Genomic DNA, 13,664 nt, shown 5'->3' with positions numbered 1-13,664 from the left:
CTTCGAAGGGTTCCCAGTGGCTCAGAGGCCGGGAGGCACAGCCTATCACTGAATGAGGGTGAAGGGGTGGGGCAGTACTGGATGAGAGCGCTGATTGGGTGGAAGGCGGACCCTTAAGGCCTTTGAGAGTTCCCATTTGTCTGAGGACTCCTGCGTCAGGAACGTGGGGGCGGAAGTAGCTGGGAAAGGAATAGGGTGTTGAATTTGGATATTGGAGGGGTCACTGGTGGACGGTCAGTTTTGTGAGTGGCGGAGGGTGGAAATAGAGGTCCGAGAGAGCCGAGGGTGGGGACCTGGGGAAGCTCAGATAGGAGTTCGAGGAAGCTCAGAGTGTGGAGTCCTAGAAGATCCAGAGTGTGGGCGTCTAAGGGATTCAAGAAGGAAAGAAGGTTTGAGAGGAGTCAGGTCAGGGCTCTAGGTCCAAGGGTGCTGCAGCGAAGGGGCGCTCTGGAAGAGAAGTCTGAGGGGGTCCAGGGTGGGGGGATTCAAGGAGTCACAGTGGATGCGTTAGAGGAGACTCAGGGGGCACAAGAGTGTTAGGAATGGGGCATTTGAAAGGGCTTGCGGCGGAAGGAGGGTCCATAAGGACCCTGAATGTTGTTAGGGAACGAGGCTTATGGTAGCAGATCTGAAGTTGTTAGGATAGGGTCTCAAACTAAGGTGTTTAAAGGGGTCCTGGGATGCGGTCCTGGAGGCTTGTGTGGAGCTCGTGAGAAAGGCTCTCAGTGGAGTCAGAGGATGTTCTCTGTGAAAGGTTTGAGAAAACAAATATATATAGTTTGATAGGCCCTTGGCGGATGGATTTTGGGTGAGTACTCTGGGTGCTCATCGGGTGGCTTTTGAGATGCCGAGGACTCAGATTTTAGAAACTAAAGTAGTTCGGTTAGAGGACTGAGGTGAGGATCTGGCCCATGACAGAGCAGAAAGCAGGATTATAGCCCGAGTGTGGGAGGCTTGGTGACTTCAGCGTGTCCTCCCCTTCCCACAGGACTGGGTGCGTGGACTTGGTGTCGATGGAGGATCAGGACTCCAGGGTCCCAGCCCTGGAAACATTCAGGGTGGAGCAGGTTGTTAGGACTGGGGTACAGAGGGTGAAGGTGGGGACCAGAGGGTGGGAGATAGAGTGGGGATAAGTAGGCTGACTCCTGGGTTTGTGAGCTAGGACTGTTCCCTCCAAAATCATTCTTACCCTCAAGGCCCAGTCCTTCCCTCACCCAACTTCCAGTCCCTAAAATGGGCATTGGTCCCTTGACTTCAAGCCTTGATCTGTCAGAGGACATCCTGAGGGAGGGCTGCTCAGCAATGCTAGGGCCCCTGTGTAGGTCAAAGGGCCCCACCTTCAGGGGGATCTCTCTATCCTAGGCACCACCTGTAATCTACTATGTCCCCGACTTCATCTCCAAGGAAGAAGAGGAGTATTTACTGCGACAGGTGATCCCATTGCCCTTCTGGTCTATTTTTCCCCTCTTTCCAGATTATTCTCTAGCCCCTAGGTCCTGTGTGAGAGCTCCCATGTCTCTAGTGAAGATCCTGGCAGGAAGGAGAGTGCCATAGAGCACCCATCCCTCATTTTCCTTATTCCTCTCTCTAGACTCGCTGGGCCTGTCAGAAAGAGCTTTTTCCAGGAGGCTAAGGAGAAACAAAATTGATTCTTAGAAAAGAAGTTGTTATGGAGCTCAGACTCTCTGTGCTGAGATAGGCCAGTCCAGATTCCAAAACAAGGATGTTATTGAGATCGGATTCCTTGTGCTAGAACAGCCCACTGCAAGCCTATAGCCTCAGTAACAAGGAAGTTACAGAGCCTATACTCTGTGCTAAAATAGCCCATTTCAGGCTCTTAATGTTTAGGGAATGAAGAATTTGCAGTGTTCAGATTTCTGCACTGAGATAGCCCAGGCCTCAGAATGTTAGAGCAAACTCTTCCCTTTGCTGAGATAGCTCAGCATAGACTCAGAGTCTCGAGGACAGTGTTTTCCAAGCACAGATCACCTGTGCTGAGATAACCCTATATGTATTTTCTACTTTTAATGGTTTGAGGAAAGAAGAATTTCATAGTCCTTGCACTGGGATAAACCTTTGCAGAGTCTTAGTTATAGAGCACATCTTTCCTGTGCTATTCCAACTGATTCTGTCTAGTTTTGAGTTCCAGGAAAAAGTTAGCCACAGAACACAGACTCTTGCACTGAGATAGCCAATTCCAGCCCCATAACCATAAAGAGAATGAGGAGATTATTGAGTAGAGTATAGACTTCTTGGACTTCTTAGAAATTGCTCATTCTAGATCCTTGGGACCTTGGCAGTGGAGCATTTTCAAAGTATTCTCTTTGCTATGCTGAGATTAGCCCAGCTTAGCAAATTCCCTCCCCAAAATTGATAAGAACGAGGAGGTTCTAGAACTCAAACTGTTTTGAGATAGCCCAGGGATCAGGAAATTACATGGTACAGACTGATTTTCTGGGCAAAAAAAGCCCAATCCAGGCCAGACCTCTGAGTAAATTCAGACCACAATTGTGTAGTCCTGACTCCTTTCCTCAATCTCAGGAGACATGGGTGGGCTTTGGGGCCAGCAGCCTCCACAGGGGAAAGGGCAAACAGCAAAATCCTGGGAACTCTGTCCCAGAGAACAATCCCACAGACACTGAGATGACCCATTTCCACCCCAGATAAAGACTCCTATGTTGGCTTGGGTGGGAAAATCAGAGAGAGTGGTCCTGAAAAAGGAGTGACTCCTTCCCCACCTCCCAGGTCTTCAATGCCCCAAAGCCCAAGTGGACCCAGCTCTCCGGAAGGAAGTTACAAAACTGGGGTGAGTATTCCTGCCTGGGAGCATGGGTGATTTGGGGATGTGTCCTGGAGCAGGTGGTTTACGTTGGTTCGTCTCAAGATATTGGGGGGTCCTTGAGGGTTCAAGGGGTCCCTGGGGCCAGAAGGGTTCTGAGGGGTCAGTGGAGGTCCTCAGAGGTTAGAGATTTCCTTACAAGCTGTGGGTCTCAAGGGATCCAAGGGTTTGGAAGCATCAGGAAGGGTTGGGTGGCAATCTCCAAAGAGTCAGGGGTCTCTGAGGAGGTCAGTATGCCACCACTCCCTGGAATATCCCTAATGGGGGCTTCAGGTGCCAGGGCTCCTTGGTTGGGTGCCCTCAGGACCCCATTGCCTCCCCCAGGTGGGCTCCCCCATCCCCGGGGCATGGTTCCTGAGCGGCTGCCCCTGTGGCTCCAGCGCTACGTGGACAAAGTGTCTGACCTCAGTCTTTTTGGGGGTCTCCCAGCCAACCACGTCCTTGTGAACCAGTATCTGCCTGGGGAGGGCATCATGGTAACCACACACCCTCACCCTGACCCCCAGACCTCTTATCTACCATGGGGGCAGGGCATCATGTTAACTCACCTCCACTCTCATTAAGCAGCCACATGCCCCAACTAGGCATTCACCTCCCTGTCCCCAGCTGGGGAGCCCCCGTTGAACCCCAGAGGGTGGGGGGTGTGGACTCCTGCCCTTTCCAGCCCTGGTGCCCACTCCCCAGCCCCACGAGGATGGGCCACTCTACTACCCGACCGTCAGCACCATCAGCCTGGGCTCCCACACCATTCTGGACCTCTACGAGCCGCGGCAGCCAAAGGATGATGACCCTACAGAGCAGGTGGGCCCTGGGACACTCCCCGAGCCACTCGTGGGCACTCTGCCATCCCTCATCTTCCAAGAGGCCCCAATCCCACCTGCCTACTCTCCCAGACACCCAACCCATCTGCTTGCAGGATGCCCTAGAAATCTCGATATCCACAGACACCCCAACACCCCCAACTACTGATCCCCTGGTCCCACACATTCAGAGTGCTCCACTAGCCCAAGGTCCACATTCCCTATGCAGGGCTCCCCAAAACTCCAAAAACACCGATATCCGTAGATAGCCCAATATCATTCCCTCGTGGGTATCCCTGACATCTTTTCAGATATTCTCTCTCTTGCCCACTGCACAAGGAACCCCAACGCTGACCTCTCTGCCACTCCAATAATGTGATCTGCCATTTAGGTCACACCCAGATTCTCCTTGGCACCTCAACCCATGACTTTCTGCTCAAGGACCCCCCCTCCCCCCGCCCATATAGCCTGACTGTCCTCTGTGAGGGTTGCTCATGACTGCAGCTTCCCTGACTTCTTTCTCTGAATGATGCGTTTCTGACACCCCAATGTTCACAGAAACCCCCCTAGACACTCTGGGACTTCCCTTTTTAGTACTGTATGCTCCTGGATACCCCAGACACCCCCATCTTCTCTGCCTGTATCTTCAGATATCCTGATGTCTGCAGATTAACCCCCAGACCATACCCGATCATCTCTGCCTCACTCTGTCCCCCATTCCCCCAATTCTTGGCTTCTGTCAAGCCCTCAACCCAGTTCCACTCAGCCCTGGGACCGCTGATCCCTCTGTCCCATCCCCAGCCCTTTGGAGATCGCATCTGCAGTTCCCTTAGACGCTCCCAGCTGCAGCCTAGTTCCTGCCTCTCCAGAGGGACTTCTAACCGCCCCCCGCACCCCCGCCCACCCCATTCCTCATAGCCTTGGCTCTGGCACCCGCAGATTTTCACTCCAAAGCTCAAATCCTGGGAGCACACTTGTCTCAGTTATTGCCTCTGGGGAGTCTCTGACTCCCAAAGTCTGCTAACTTCCCGCCCACACCCCCACCCCCCGACTTCTGGGAACGCACTGACCATCAACTGCGCCCCTGCCCCCCACAGCCCCGGCCCCCGCCCGGGCCGGCCACCTCGCTGCTGCTGGAACCGCGCAGCCTGCTGGTGCTCCGTGGCACCGCCTACACGCGCCTGCTCCACGGCATCGCAGCCGCCCGCGTAGACCCGCTGGACACCGCCTCCCTGCCGCTCAACGCAGCCGCCTGCCCCTCGGCGCGACCCGGAGCCCGCCTGGTCCGCGGCACCCGCGTCTCGCTGACCATCCGTCGGGTGCCCCGCGTCCTGCGCGCTGGTCTTCTGCTCAGCAAGTGAAACCTGGCCCCCGGGACCCGCTGGGCTTCCCAGGCTCTTGCCTCCTCTGGACAGCTGCGACCCTGCAATCTTGAAACCATGGGGCAGAGTCTGTTCCTCGGGTTATTTATTTTCCCAATAACCGTGGGAACCACAGGAAAAGGCCCCGTTTCAAATAAACCAACAAAAGTCTTTCTTTGGTTTTGGATTTTTGGAGGTGGGAGGCCAGATGCTTGTGTTCCTGAGGGGCGCTGTGTCTGGGACATTAGATAGATAGTGTGGGTCCTGGGGGTCAGACGTATGGGTCACTGACCCAGGCAGAATCCAAGACTCTTGAGGGGACAGGTTATATCTGTAACATCCTTGGGTAGGATGGGGTGAGCTGGGGAAGTTCAGCTGGTCTGCTAGGGAGGAAGGAGTTAAGTGGCGCGGCTGTCACCTGAGCCAGCATCGAATTACCTGGGTCCAGGTTTCACTTGGAAGGAGGTGGAGCTGAGCCTGCCCCTGAGCCTCCGGCTGCCTCAGGCCTGGGTGAGCCCTGCTGCGGAGATGTGGGGGGACACTACTGGCTAGAAAGGCTCTTACTGGGGATCCTCACTGACTCTCTTTCTCCGGACACCCAGCTATGGCCCTGCCCCCACCCCTGGACCCTAGACCCCTTTCAGAGCCTGTCAACCACCCCCCCGGAGCCCCAAGGGAGGTGGACATTGCTGGATGCACCATCTGCCTCACTTCTGGAGAGGAAAGAATCAGGTAAGGGCTGGGGCTTTTGAAAGTTGGGTCCTAAAAGAGTAGGGGCAGTAGCAGGGGTGCTTTGAGGGTAGGGTATTGTGACTATGATCACCTGGGGAGAGGGAGCTCGAGATGGGTAGGGTAGGGTGGGTAATGGGCATCTAGGCTCACCCAAGGACCTGTCAATGCCCCTTCCCTACCAGGCTGGAATGGGACCAGAAACTGGGGCAGGACTCCTGGAATCCTCCTGAGCACTTTCAGGGTGGGCTGAAGGACACTGAGCCTACTGCTGGTTGCCCCAAACTGCCAATGCCCTCTTTCCCTGAAGACCCAGCTGGGGGCAAATACTGTGAGGTGAGCTGAGGTCACCCAGGCCCCTTGTGCAAGCCTTCTCTGTCCCCCAGAATCTGGCCTCCACACTGAGGATGAGGTAATGACTCTGGATAAGTTTTGGGCACCTGTGGAGGGAGAGACATTTGAAAATGATTCTTTACCAATCACTATAGAAGTGTTTCACACCGAGAGAGAATTATTTTGTCATTGGCCCTGGTGCAGCCCCATTCCTTGTGGGGGTATTCAGCTCCATCACACTCCCAGCCTGTCCAGACCCCCAGGCCCCGTATGTCCAAGTTTCTAAGAGCCTTGAAAACCTGGAGACTGAAATAGAGGTCAGCAGGCCTTGCTCCACTGGGAAGGACTCCAGGTGGGAGCAGCCCTGGTGCAGACCCAGAGATGGATTCTGCTGCAGAGAAGCATCCAAAAGGCAGGAGTCTGTGAAAGAGGGGAGGCAAAGGCAGTGGGGACAAGGCCTTGGTTGGCCAGTGGGCACTGACTCAGCCCCTGTTTTCCCCAGACCCCCGCGTCTGGCTGGGAGGTATTGGAGGCTGAGCAGGACAGTCTGCACCTTTGCCTGCTGGGCCTGGGTCTCCGGTTGCAGCACCTAGAACGAGGCCCAGGGCCCTGGACATCAGCCCAGAGCAGGATGGTCCACCTGCAGGTGGGCAATGGGAGGCCAAGGTGTGGGAGGGTGGGCAAGATCTCAGGAGTGGGTGCCACCTTTCTGGGGTGGGAAGTGGGTTTATTCCACGTTCTAGGTGTCTGGGTAGGAAAGGGGGGCATGTAACTCTAGGTCCCAGGTCTCTGGTGCCTCTGGTGTGTGTATGGGAGTGGAGTGGTGTCCAACCATGTGTCCCCAGGCTCTACAGGCAGACCTGCGTGGGGCAGCTGAGCATATAGATGCACTGCTGGCATTCGGTGAGGGGCTGGCGCAGCGGAGTGAGCCTCAGGCCTGGATGTCCCTGCAGCAGGTCCTGAGGGCCCTCAGAGCCCACCGAGAGAGCATCCTCCGGCGGCTGCGGCGGCTGCAGGCCCAGCTGGTCAGCTACAGCCTTGTATGGCCCACCCTGGCCGTCCTCAGCTCTGTTGCCAATTTTACAACCCCCATGACCTCTGACCTCTATCTTTTGTCCAGGTGTTTGAGGAGACCAACTCACTGGACCAGGATTTGGAGGTTGAAGGGGACTCGGACTGGCCAGGACCTGGTGGGCTCTGTAGCCCCTGGGCACCCAGTAGTCTCGCCACTCTTGCAGAATTGGAGTGGGACCCAGCAGGGGACGTTGGGGGCCTTGGGCCCTTGGGGCAAAAGACAGCCTGGACACCAGGGGATTCCTGTGAGCTGTGTGGCCACAGGGGCCCCCAGAGTAGGGGACAAGGCCTTGAGGTAAGAGCTGGTATGGGACGCTTCCACCCAGGCACCCACAGGACACCTCTACACACCTCCCAGCAGGGTCCTTCCCTTTCAAGGAGGTTTGGTGGCTCATTCTCTTTCTGTCTGTCTGTCTGTCTCTCAGTGTCTTTCTCTCTTGGTGTCGTCACAGTGTTTTCCTCCCTCCTTCCCTTGTCTCTTTTGGTCTCTGTATCTTCCTCCATCTCACTCTTTCTCTCTCTCTTGTCCATCTATATCTACATTTCCTCATTTCCTCTCACTCTCCCCCTTGCTCATCCCACTACAACCACATTAGCCTCCTGGCTTTTCTTCAGGCATTCCAAATTCACTCCCATCTCAAAGGCCCAGCTCGCCTCTTCGCTTCATTCCATTCTCACCTCAAATGTCACTTCTTCACAGAGGCCTGCTGTGGCCTCCAAACACCATCACTCCTTATCCTTTTACTTTATTTCTTAATGGCACTTACCACATCTTGACATTATATATTTATTAATTTATGGTCTCTCTCCTGCTAGCATAAAAGCTCCATGGATGCCAGGACTTTGCCTGTTTCCGTTGCCACTGTGTCCCTAGCTCCTGGAGTAGTGCCTGGCATGTAATAGACACTCATTAAATATTTGTCGAATGAATGAATGAATAATGTCTCTCCTGTCTTGGTTCCTTTGGCTCTGCCCCTCTCTTCCTCTCTTCCCAAGGTCTTTCTCTTTCCTCAGAATTCCTCTGTGACACCCCCCATTTTGACCCCTTCCCAACCTTGTATCTCTTTGTCACTGGTTCTCCAGGACCCCACATCTCTCTCTCCCCACAGGACATACTGATGTCGGGTCTCAGCCACCGGAAACACTTAGCAGGTCACGGAAGACACTCCCTGCTCCGGAAGTCTCAGGTGAGCTGGTCCTTAGCCAGGTGTATCACTTGGGAATCTCAGGGGCTCGATCCTTCCCTCTCCTGACTCTGCTTCCTCAAGGTGGCTTCCTTCTCAACAAACTTGCTGCTCCAGGAGCTACACACTCACTTTCCACTGGTTTACTCACTCCAGGAGAGTGCTACAGACCAACTAGCAGCAAAGTCCCAAGACTGACTCCACTTGCCCAGCTTGGGTCCTCCTACACCAATCACAGTGGCCAGACTGATGGAGGGCTCAGATTGGCCAGATCTAGGTCACATACCCAATGATAGTAGAGGTGTGGGGTCAGGAGAGTGGGGAAGTGTGAACACCACCCCACCAAATCGAGCCACTGCTACCAGGAAAAGGGGGATCAGCTGGAGGACAGGCACAGATAGACATTTACTACACTTGTAGATATCCAAGCCCATTAGGGGTCTTAGGGATCGAGGAGGTGCCAGGAAAGAAGGAGAAATAAGCCCTGCTCTGTAGGTCTATAGTAGTAAGGGAAAGTCCACACTAAGTGTCACTTCCATCCATTATGCTGTTGGCTATCTGTCCTTAGGACAAGAAGAGACAAGCATCTTCCAGTTTCCAGGATGTGATGCTGGAGGTTAATTCTGGGTGAGCTGCCTGGCAGATGGGTATGGGGGCTCATGGCGGCAGCCCATTGTATATTTAACACTGCATTTCCCTTCACAGAGCCCCAGCTCCTGTATCCAGGTGGCCCCTGAGCTTCTTCCTTCTTCTCCTTCTCCTCCTCCTTCTCCTGGTGTGGGTCACATTGCTCTTGACCCAGTCAGGAGGTCCCTGCTGCTCTCCCACCCGCCTGGCCAGGACACCTTACCTGGTGCTCAGCTATGTCAATGGTCCCCCCCCAATCTGAATATACAGCCCAGACATATACAATAAATGGTCACTGTCAAAGGATATGTCTTAGCCCATTTGGATAGCTACAACAAAATAGACTAGATGGCTTATAAATAGTAGAAATTTATTTCTCACAGTTCTTCAGGCTAACAAGTCCAAGATCAAGGTGCCTATAGATTCAGTGTCTGGTGAGGGCTACTTCCTGGTTCATAGATTGCTATCTTTTTGCTGCATCATCACATGGCGGAAAAGGCAGGGAGCTCTCTGGGTTCTCAAAAGAGATTAAGGGCACTGATCATTTACGTGAGGGGGCTCCACCCTTATGACCTAATCACCTTCCAAAGGCCCCATCTCCTAGTACCATCATATAGGGGATTAGGATTTCAACATATGAAATTTAGGGGGACACAAACATTCAGTCTGTAGCAGGATGTGTGAGGATATTGGGTGTCTGAGTATTCAGAATCTATGATACAGCCCTGATATGTCTGGACAGCTCCCTCCACAGAACCCTTTGCCTTGAGCACAGAACATAGAACTGAATCAGTCCATCACACCCTGAAACAAAAATTCAAGCAAAAGTAATTTATTTAGGGGGTGATCCTAGGTAGATTGATAGAGTGGGGAAGTGAGGCAGGGAAGGGAGTTGATGAGCTGGTTGCTGCTCTGGGCACCTGAGGTGCCATCCCACTAGGGACCTGTAGGAGACTGTGTGAAACACAAAAGTCAAAGAAATTGGCATTTATGTACCAGCTCCCATCTCTCACTGGTTCCTGAAGTTCTCAACTCCCTAGAACTTCCAGCCTCTCTTGTCTATAAAGTCCTTGCAGGCAAAGAAGCACAGGTGCTTGCCATAGGAAGCTAAAGGTATGCACAGAAAGGGTGCAAGCGATGTGAGCAAGCTGCTGACAGCATCTGCTACAGCCCCTGACTTACATCCATGCAGATGCTCTGTTCAAATATTCTACATGGTGGGCTCTTCTCTTACAGCTCCAACCAAAGTCCCAAAGCTGGCTCCCTTGGCTAGTGTCACATATTTCACTGGGGGCTGCAAATCAGGGGAGATGTGGGTCTCCTAAGAAAATGAGGAAGTTGCTACCCAAAGTGAGGTGAAAGATGGACACTGAGAGAGGGGGCAGGAAAGCAGCAGATCCTGAGACTCTCCAGGTTCAGGGACAAGTCAGGATGCAAACCTGGGTCTGTCCTGTTTCAAATGCCAGGCCAAGTTTCTGTCCCCAATCATGGAGGTGCATAGTTTCCCTGGGGTTACCACAAACAGTGGGTGGGGTGTTGGCAATATTGACCCCACTGACCAGGTAACAGAGCAAACCTGTCATTCATTCATTCACTTAATATTGACCGAGTGTCTGCTATGAGTTAGGTCCTGGTCAAAGACAGGGCAATAGCAGTAAATAAGACTGACTAAAATTCTTATCCTTGTGGGGCTGACATTCTCGTAGGGGAGATCAACTATAAATAAAAGCAATAGGTGAAATATATAATAAAAGATGGTGATAAGTGCTAAGAAGAAAACTAAAGTGGGCAAAGGGAAAGGGGGGTACAATTTAACTAGGGTGATTGAGGAAGGCATCAAGGAGGCAATTGTTATAATTATGTCATTATAGCAAATTGTAGTGAAGAAACAAGTCACACAGAGTCCTATAGTACTGTCCAATAGAAATATAATATGAGGCACAAATATAATTTTAAATTTTCTAGCAGTCAGTTAAATAGTAGAAACAGGCAAAATTAATTTTAATAATTTCATTTATACCCTGTTTAATCCAGTATATATAAAATATTATCACTTCAACATGTAATCAATATAAAAAGACATAATGAGGCATTTACAATCCTTTTTTCTTACTATGTTTTTGAAACAGTATGTTTTTAAAGTGTGTATTTCACATTTTATAGCACATCTCAATTTTCAACAGATAAAATGTAGTCCTACCCAAACAGTAAGTTATGTTTAATGGACTATTTTACACTACTTCAATTTTAAAACTTAAATTACTTAAACTATATAAAATAAAAAAAATTCCTGTCACACTAATCACATTTCACATGTTCAAATTAAAGGTAGCTCTCAGCTACCATATTGGACAGTACAGACCTGGAGGAAGAGCATTCCAGGTAGAGCAAAGAGCAAGGGCAAAGGCTCTAAGGTAGGAGTGTGCCTGGCACGTGGGAAGGCCAGGTAGTGGGGCTTGAGTGGTGGAGGGGGAGAGTGGCGGGAGGTGAGGTTAGAGAGGTGATGGGGCCAGACCAGGTGAAGTCTTGTGGACCACAAGTGAGGACTTCTAGTCTGAGTGAGATGGGCGCTGTCAGAGTTTGTTTTGTTTTTTTAACTTTCATCTTGTACTTTTTGAACTTATACAGAAGAAGGAGTAGCATTACAAGTCCTCTTGGACTCCAATTACCAACTCAGGGCCAATCCCAGGTGCCTACTCCATTCTCCCTAGATTTCTTTGAAGACAATTCTAGACATCATATCTTTTAACTCACCAACCATTCAGGGAGCATCTCCAGGTCAGGATTCTGTTTTAGAATCTAGTCATGATACTTTAAAGAAAATCCCAGTCATTTCTTCACATCATTCACACCCAGGGTGTTGCTGTTTGAGAGGGTATTGAGCAGGAATGGCAGGAACCTGCTGGTGTGACTGGTGCTTCTCACTGGGTACTGGAGTTCCTGAAGGCCCCAGTGAACCACCTCAGGCACCTGGTCACAGGCTTGACCCTTGGGACAGCTGAGTTTGTGACCCAAGATAAGAACGTATTCTTGTAACCTGTCATTCCCAATAGGGTGAAGATTAGAATCTGCAAGGGAGACCAGATGCTATTTTTTCAAAGGTCAAAAATACAGAACTTTTAATTTTAATTGATTGCTAAATCTATGAAGAAGCTGCATAAGAGATTTATAAAGTCTTATAAAATACAGCTTTTACTTCTCTCAGATTTCTTGTAAAAAGTGTGCTGTGTGAAGATCTCTGGTGCCCAAAGATAAATGACCAATGAGACGCTGACAGCACCACTTTTTTGTTTTTTGTAACTTTTCGTTTTGTTTTAAATTGCTGAAAAATTTTAAGACTAGTAAAACAAACTCCCATTTGCACCCAGATTCACCAGTTGTTGACATTCTGTCTCATGTACTTCACCATTCACACGCTAATATATTTATATACGTGCATATATTTGGAACCATTTGAGAGTAAGTTGTAGACATGACACTCTTTACTCCCAAATCCTTCAGTCTGTAGTTCTTAAGAACGAGGGCTTTCTCCTACACAACTAGAGTACAGTTATCAGAATCAGGAAATTTAACAACTCAATTCAGTTCTATTATTGACCCACGATCCATATTCCAAATTACTCCAGATTTTCAAGTAGTCACATTGAAACAGCAGAAACAGGTGATATACTTTTAGCAATATTAATTTTTAAGATTTCTGTATTAAGTCCTTTACAGCAATTTTCTTAGATCAGGAGATTCTCGTTCAACAGACTGGGTCAGGGGGTTGAGAAGTGCCGACGCTGTGCCTTAGCAGAGTGAAAAACACAGCAGCAGAAAGAGAGTACCAACCATGGGCTTCACTTGGAGTCAAGGACTTGGGTGAGGTGCTTTATTTGGGACTTTTTCTCCTGATCCCAGAAGGTAGGAGTTAGGGAGCGGGGAGAGGGACACAGGGCAGAGGAGTCAAAAAAGGTGCTCATGGAGTGGTAGCCACTGTGGGCCTCTGAGGAATCTTGTAGAACACATGCTGCAACCTCCTCACCAGACAACATGCAGGCTGGGGCACTCATCCAGTGACTGCTGTCTCCCCTAGGCTGAAGATTGCCCCTGAGGGCATTAACTCACCTCCCATAACTCCACGAAAGCCCTCAAGCAAGGAAGCAGAGATGCTGGGGCTCAGGGCAGGAAGCTGGGAGCTTCCTGGGAACCCTCTTCTGCAGCTGCAAGTGAACTCAAGTAGGCAAGAGGGTCCTGAGGTTGGGACATCATCTGTTGCCACAACATGTACTTAATTCACTGGAACATCATAACAGCTACATGAGGGAGGCACTATTATGATGGCCACTTCACAGACAAGGGCGTTAAGGCACAGAGGTTAAATGACTTGCCCACGATCACATCATCAGTAAGTGGTGGAGCTGGGATTCAAAGCCAGGCACTCCAATTCTGGGGTCCAAGCTCTTAATCAACATTCACCTACAACTTCTCCCTCAAATCAGGTATTCCCCTCTCTCATCCTATCAGGCAAACTCCATTCATCTGTAATCCCCAGGTGACTGTCTCCTTTCCTGATCCAAGAGCCCAGCCCCAGTGGGAACTCTTTCACTACCTGCAGCATGGCCAGAAGCTCCCATCCTGGAGCTTGTTAGGGCTCAAAGAAGACATGGGGCTGAATGGAGAGGACCTATGAACCACTTTAAAGACTTTATCTTTTACTCCAAGATGGAGCCAGGGC

General features: G+C 50.8%; 2 protein-coding genes across 12 annotated transcripts; both read left to right on the top strand.

The window, feature by feature from the left end:
- The first annotated feature begins 138 nt into the window (after positions 1–138).
- Positions 139–5,171, top strand: ALKBH6 (alkB homolog 6). Of its 5 annotated transcripts, none has more exons than XM_011381824.2 (7): positions 139–233; positions 989–1,067; positions 1,363–1,431; positions 2,746–2,806; positions 3,164–3,315; positions 3,524–3,640; positions 4,737–5,171. In XM_011381824.2, exons 2-7 carry the CDS (start codon positions 1,014–1,016, stop codon positions 4,998–5,000), a joined length of 717 nt encoding a protein of 238 aa, XP_011380126.1. In that variant the 5' UTR covers positions 139–233; positions 989–1,013; the 3' UTR covers positions 5,001–5,171. The 5 variants fall into 5 exon arrangements, with proteins under 5 accessions (XP_011380126.1, XP_011380129.1, XP_011380127.1 ...); XM_011381825.2 differs by having other exon boundaries at positions 150–242; XM_011381823.2 differs by lacking the exon at positions 139–233 and adding an exon at positions 252–808.
- A 144-nt stretch (positions 5,172–5,315) lies between these two features.
- Positions 5,316–9,253, top strand: SYNE4 (spectrin repeat containing nuclear envelope family member 4). 7 transcript variants are annotated; one of them, XM_011381831.2, is made up of 9 exons: positions 5,316–5,510; positions 5,603–5,732; positions 5,915–6,065; positions 6,565–6,708; positions 6,908–7,087; positions 7,183–7,431; positions 8,246–8,323; positions 8,889–8,947; positions 9,026–9,253. In XM_011381831.2, the coding sequence occupies exons 2-9, from the start codon at positions 5,605–5,607 to the stop codon at positions 9,207–9,209; spliced, it is 1,173 nt and encodes a 390-aa protein (XP_011380133.1). In that variant the 5' UTR covers positions 5,316–5,510; positions 5,603–5,604; the 3' UTR covers positions 9,210–9,253. The 7 variants fall into 7 exon arrangements, 6 of the variants coding, with proteins under 6 accessions (XP_011380133.1, XP_023379987.1, XP_011380131.1 ...); XR_002777528.1 differs by lacking the exons at positions 8,889–8,947; positions 9,026–9,253 and having other exon boundaries at positions 7,183–8,032; positions 8,246–8,262; XM_023524219.1 differs by lacking the exons at positions 8,889–8,947; positions 9,026–9,253 and adding an exon at positions 7,953–8,032 and having other exon boundaries at positions 6,908–7,431; positions 8,246–8,324.
- The last annotated feature ends 4,411 nt before the right edge of the window (positions 9,254–13,664 follow it).

This window comes from Pteropus vampyrus, unplaced genomic scaffold, assembly GCF_000151845.1.
Source record: "Pteropus vampyrus isolate Shadow unplaced genomic scaffold, Pvam_2.0 Scaffold452, whole genome shotgun sequence".
Classification (NCBI taxonomy): domain Eukaryota; kingdom Metazoa; phylum Chordata; class Mammalia; order Chiroptera; family Pteropodidae; genus Pteropus; species Pteropus vampyrus.
The sequence above is the reverse complement of the archived record's forward strand: the minus strand, read 5'-3'. Positions and strand labels throughout refer to the sequence as shown.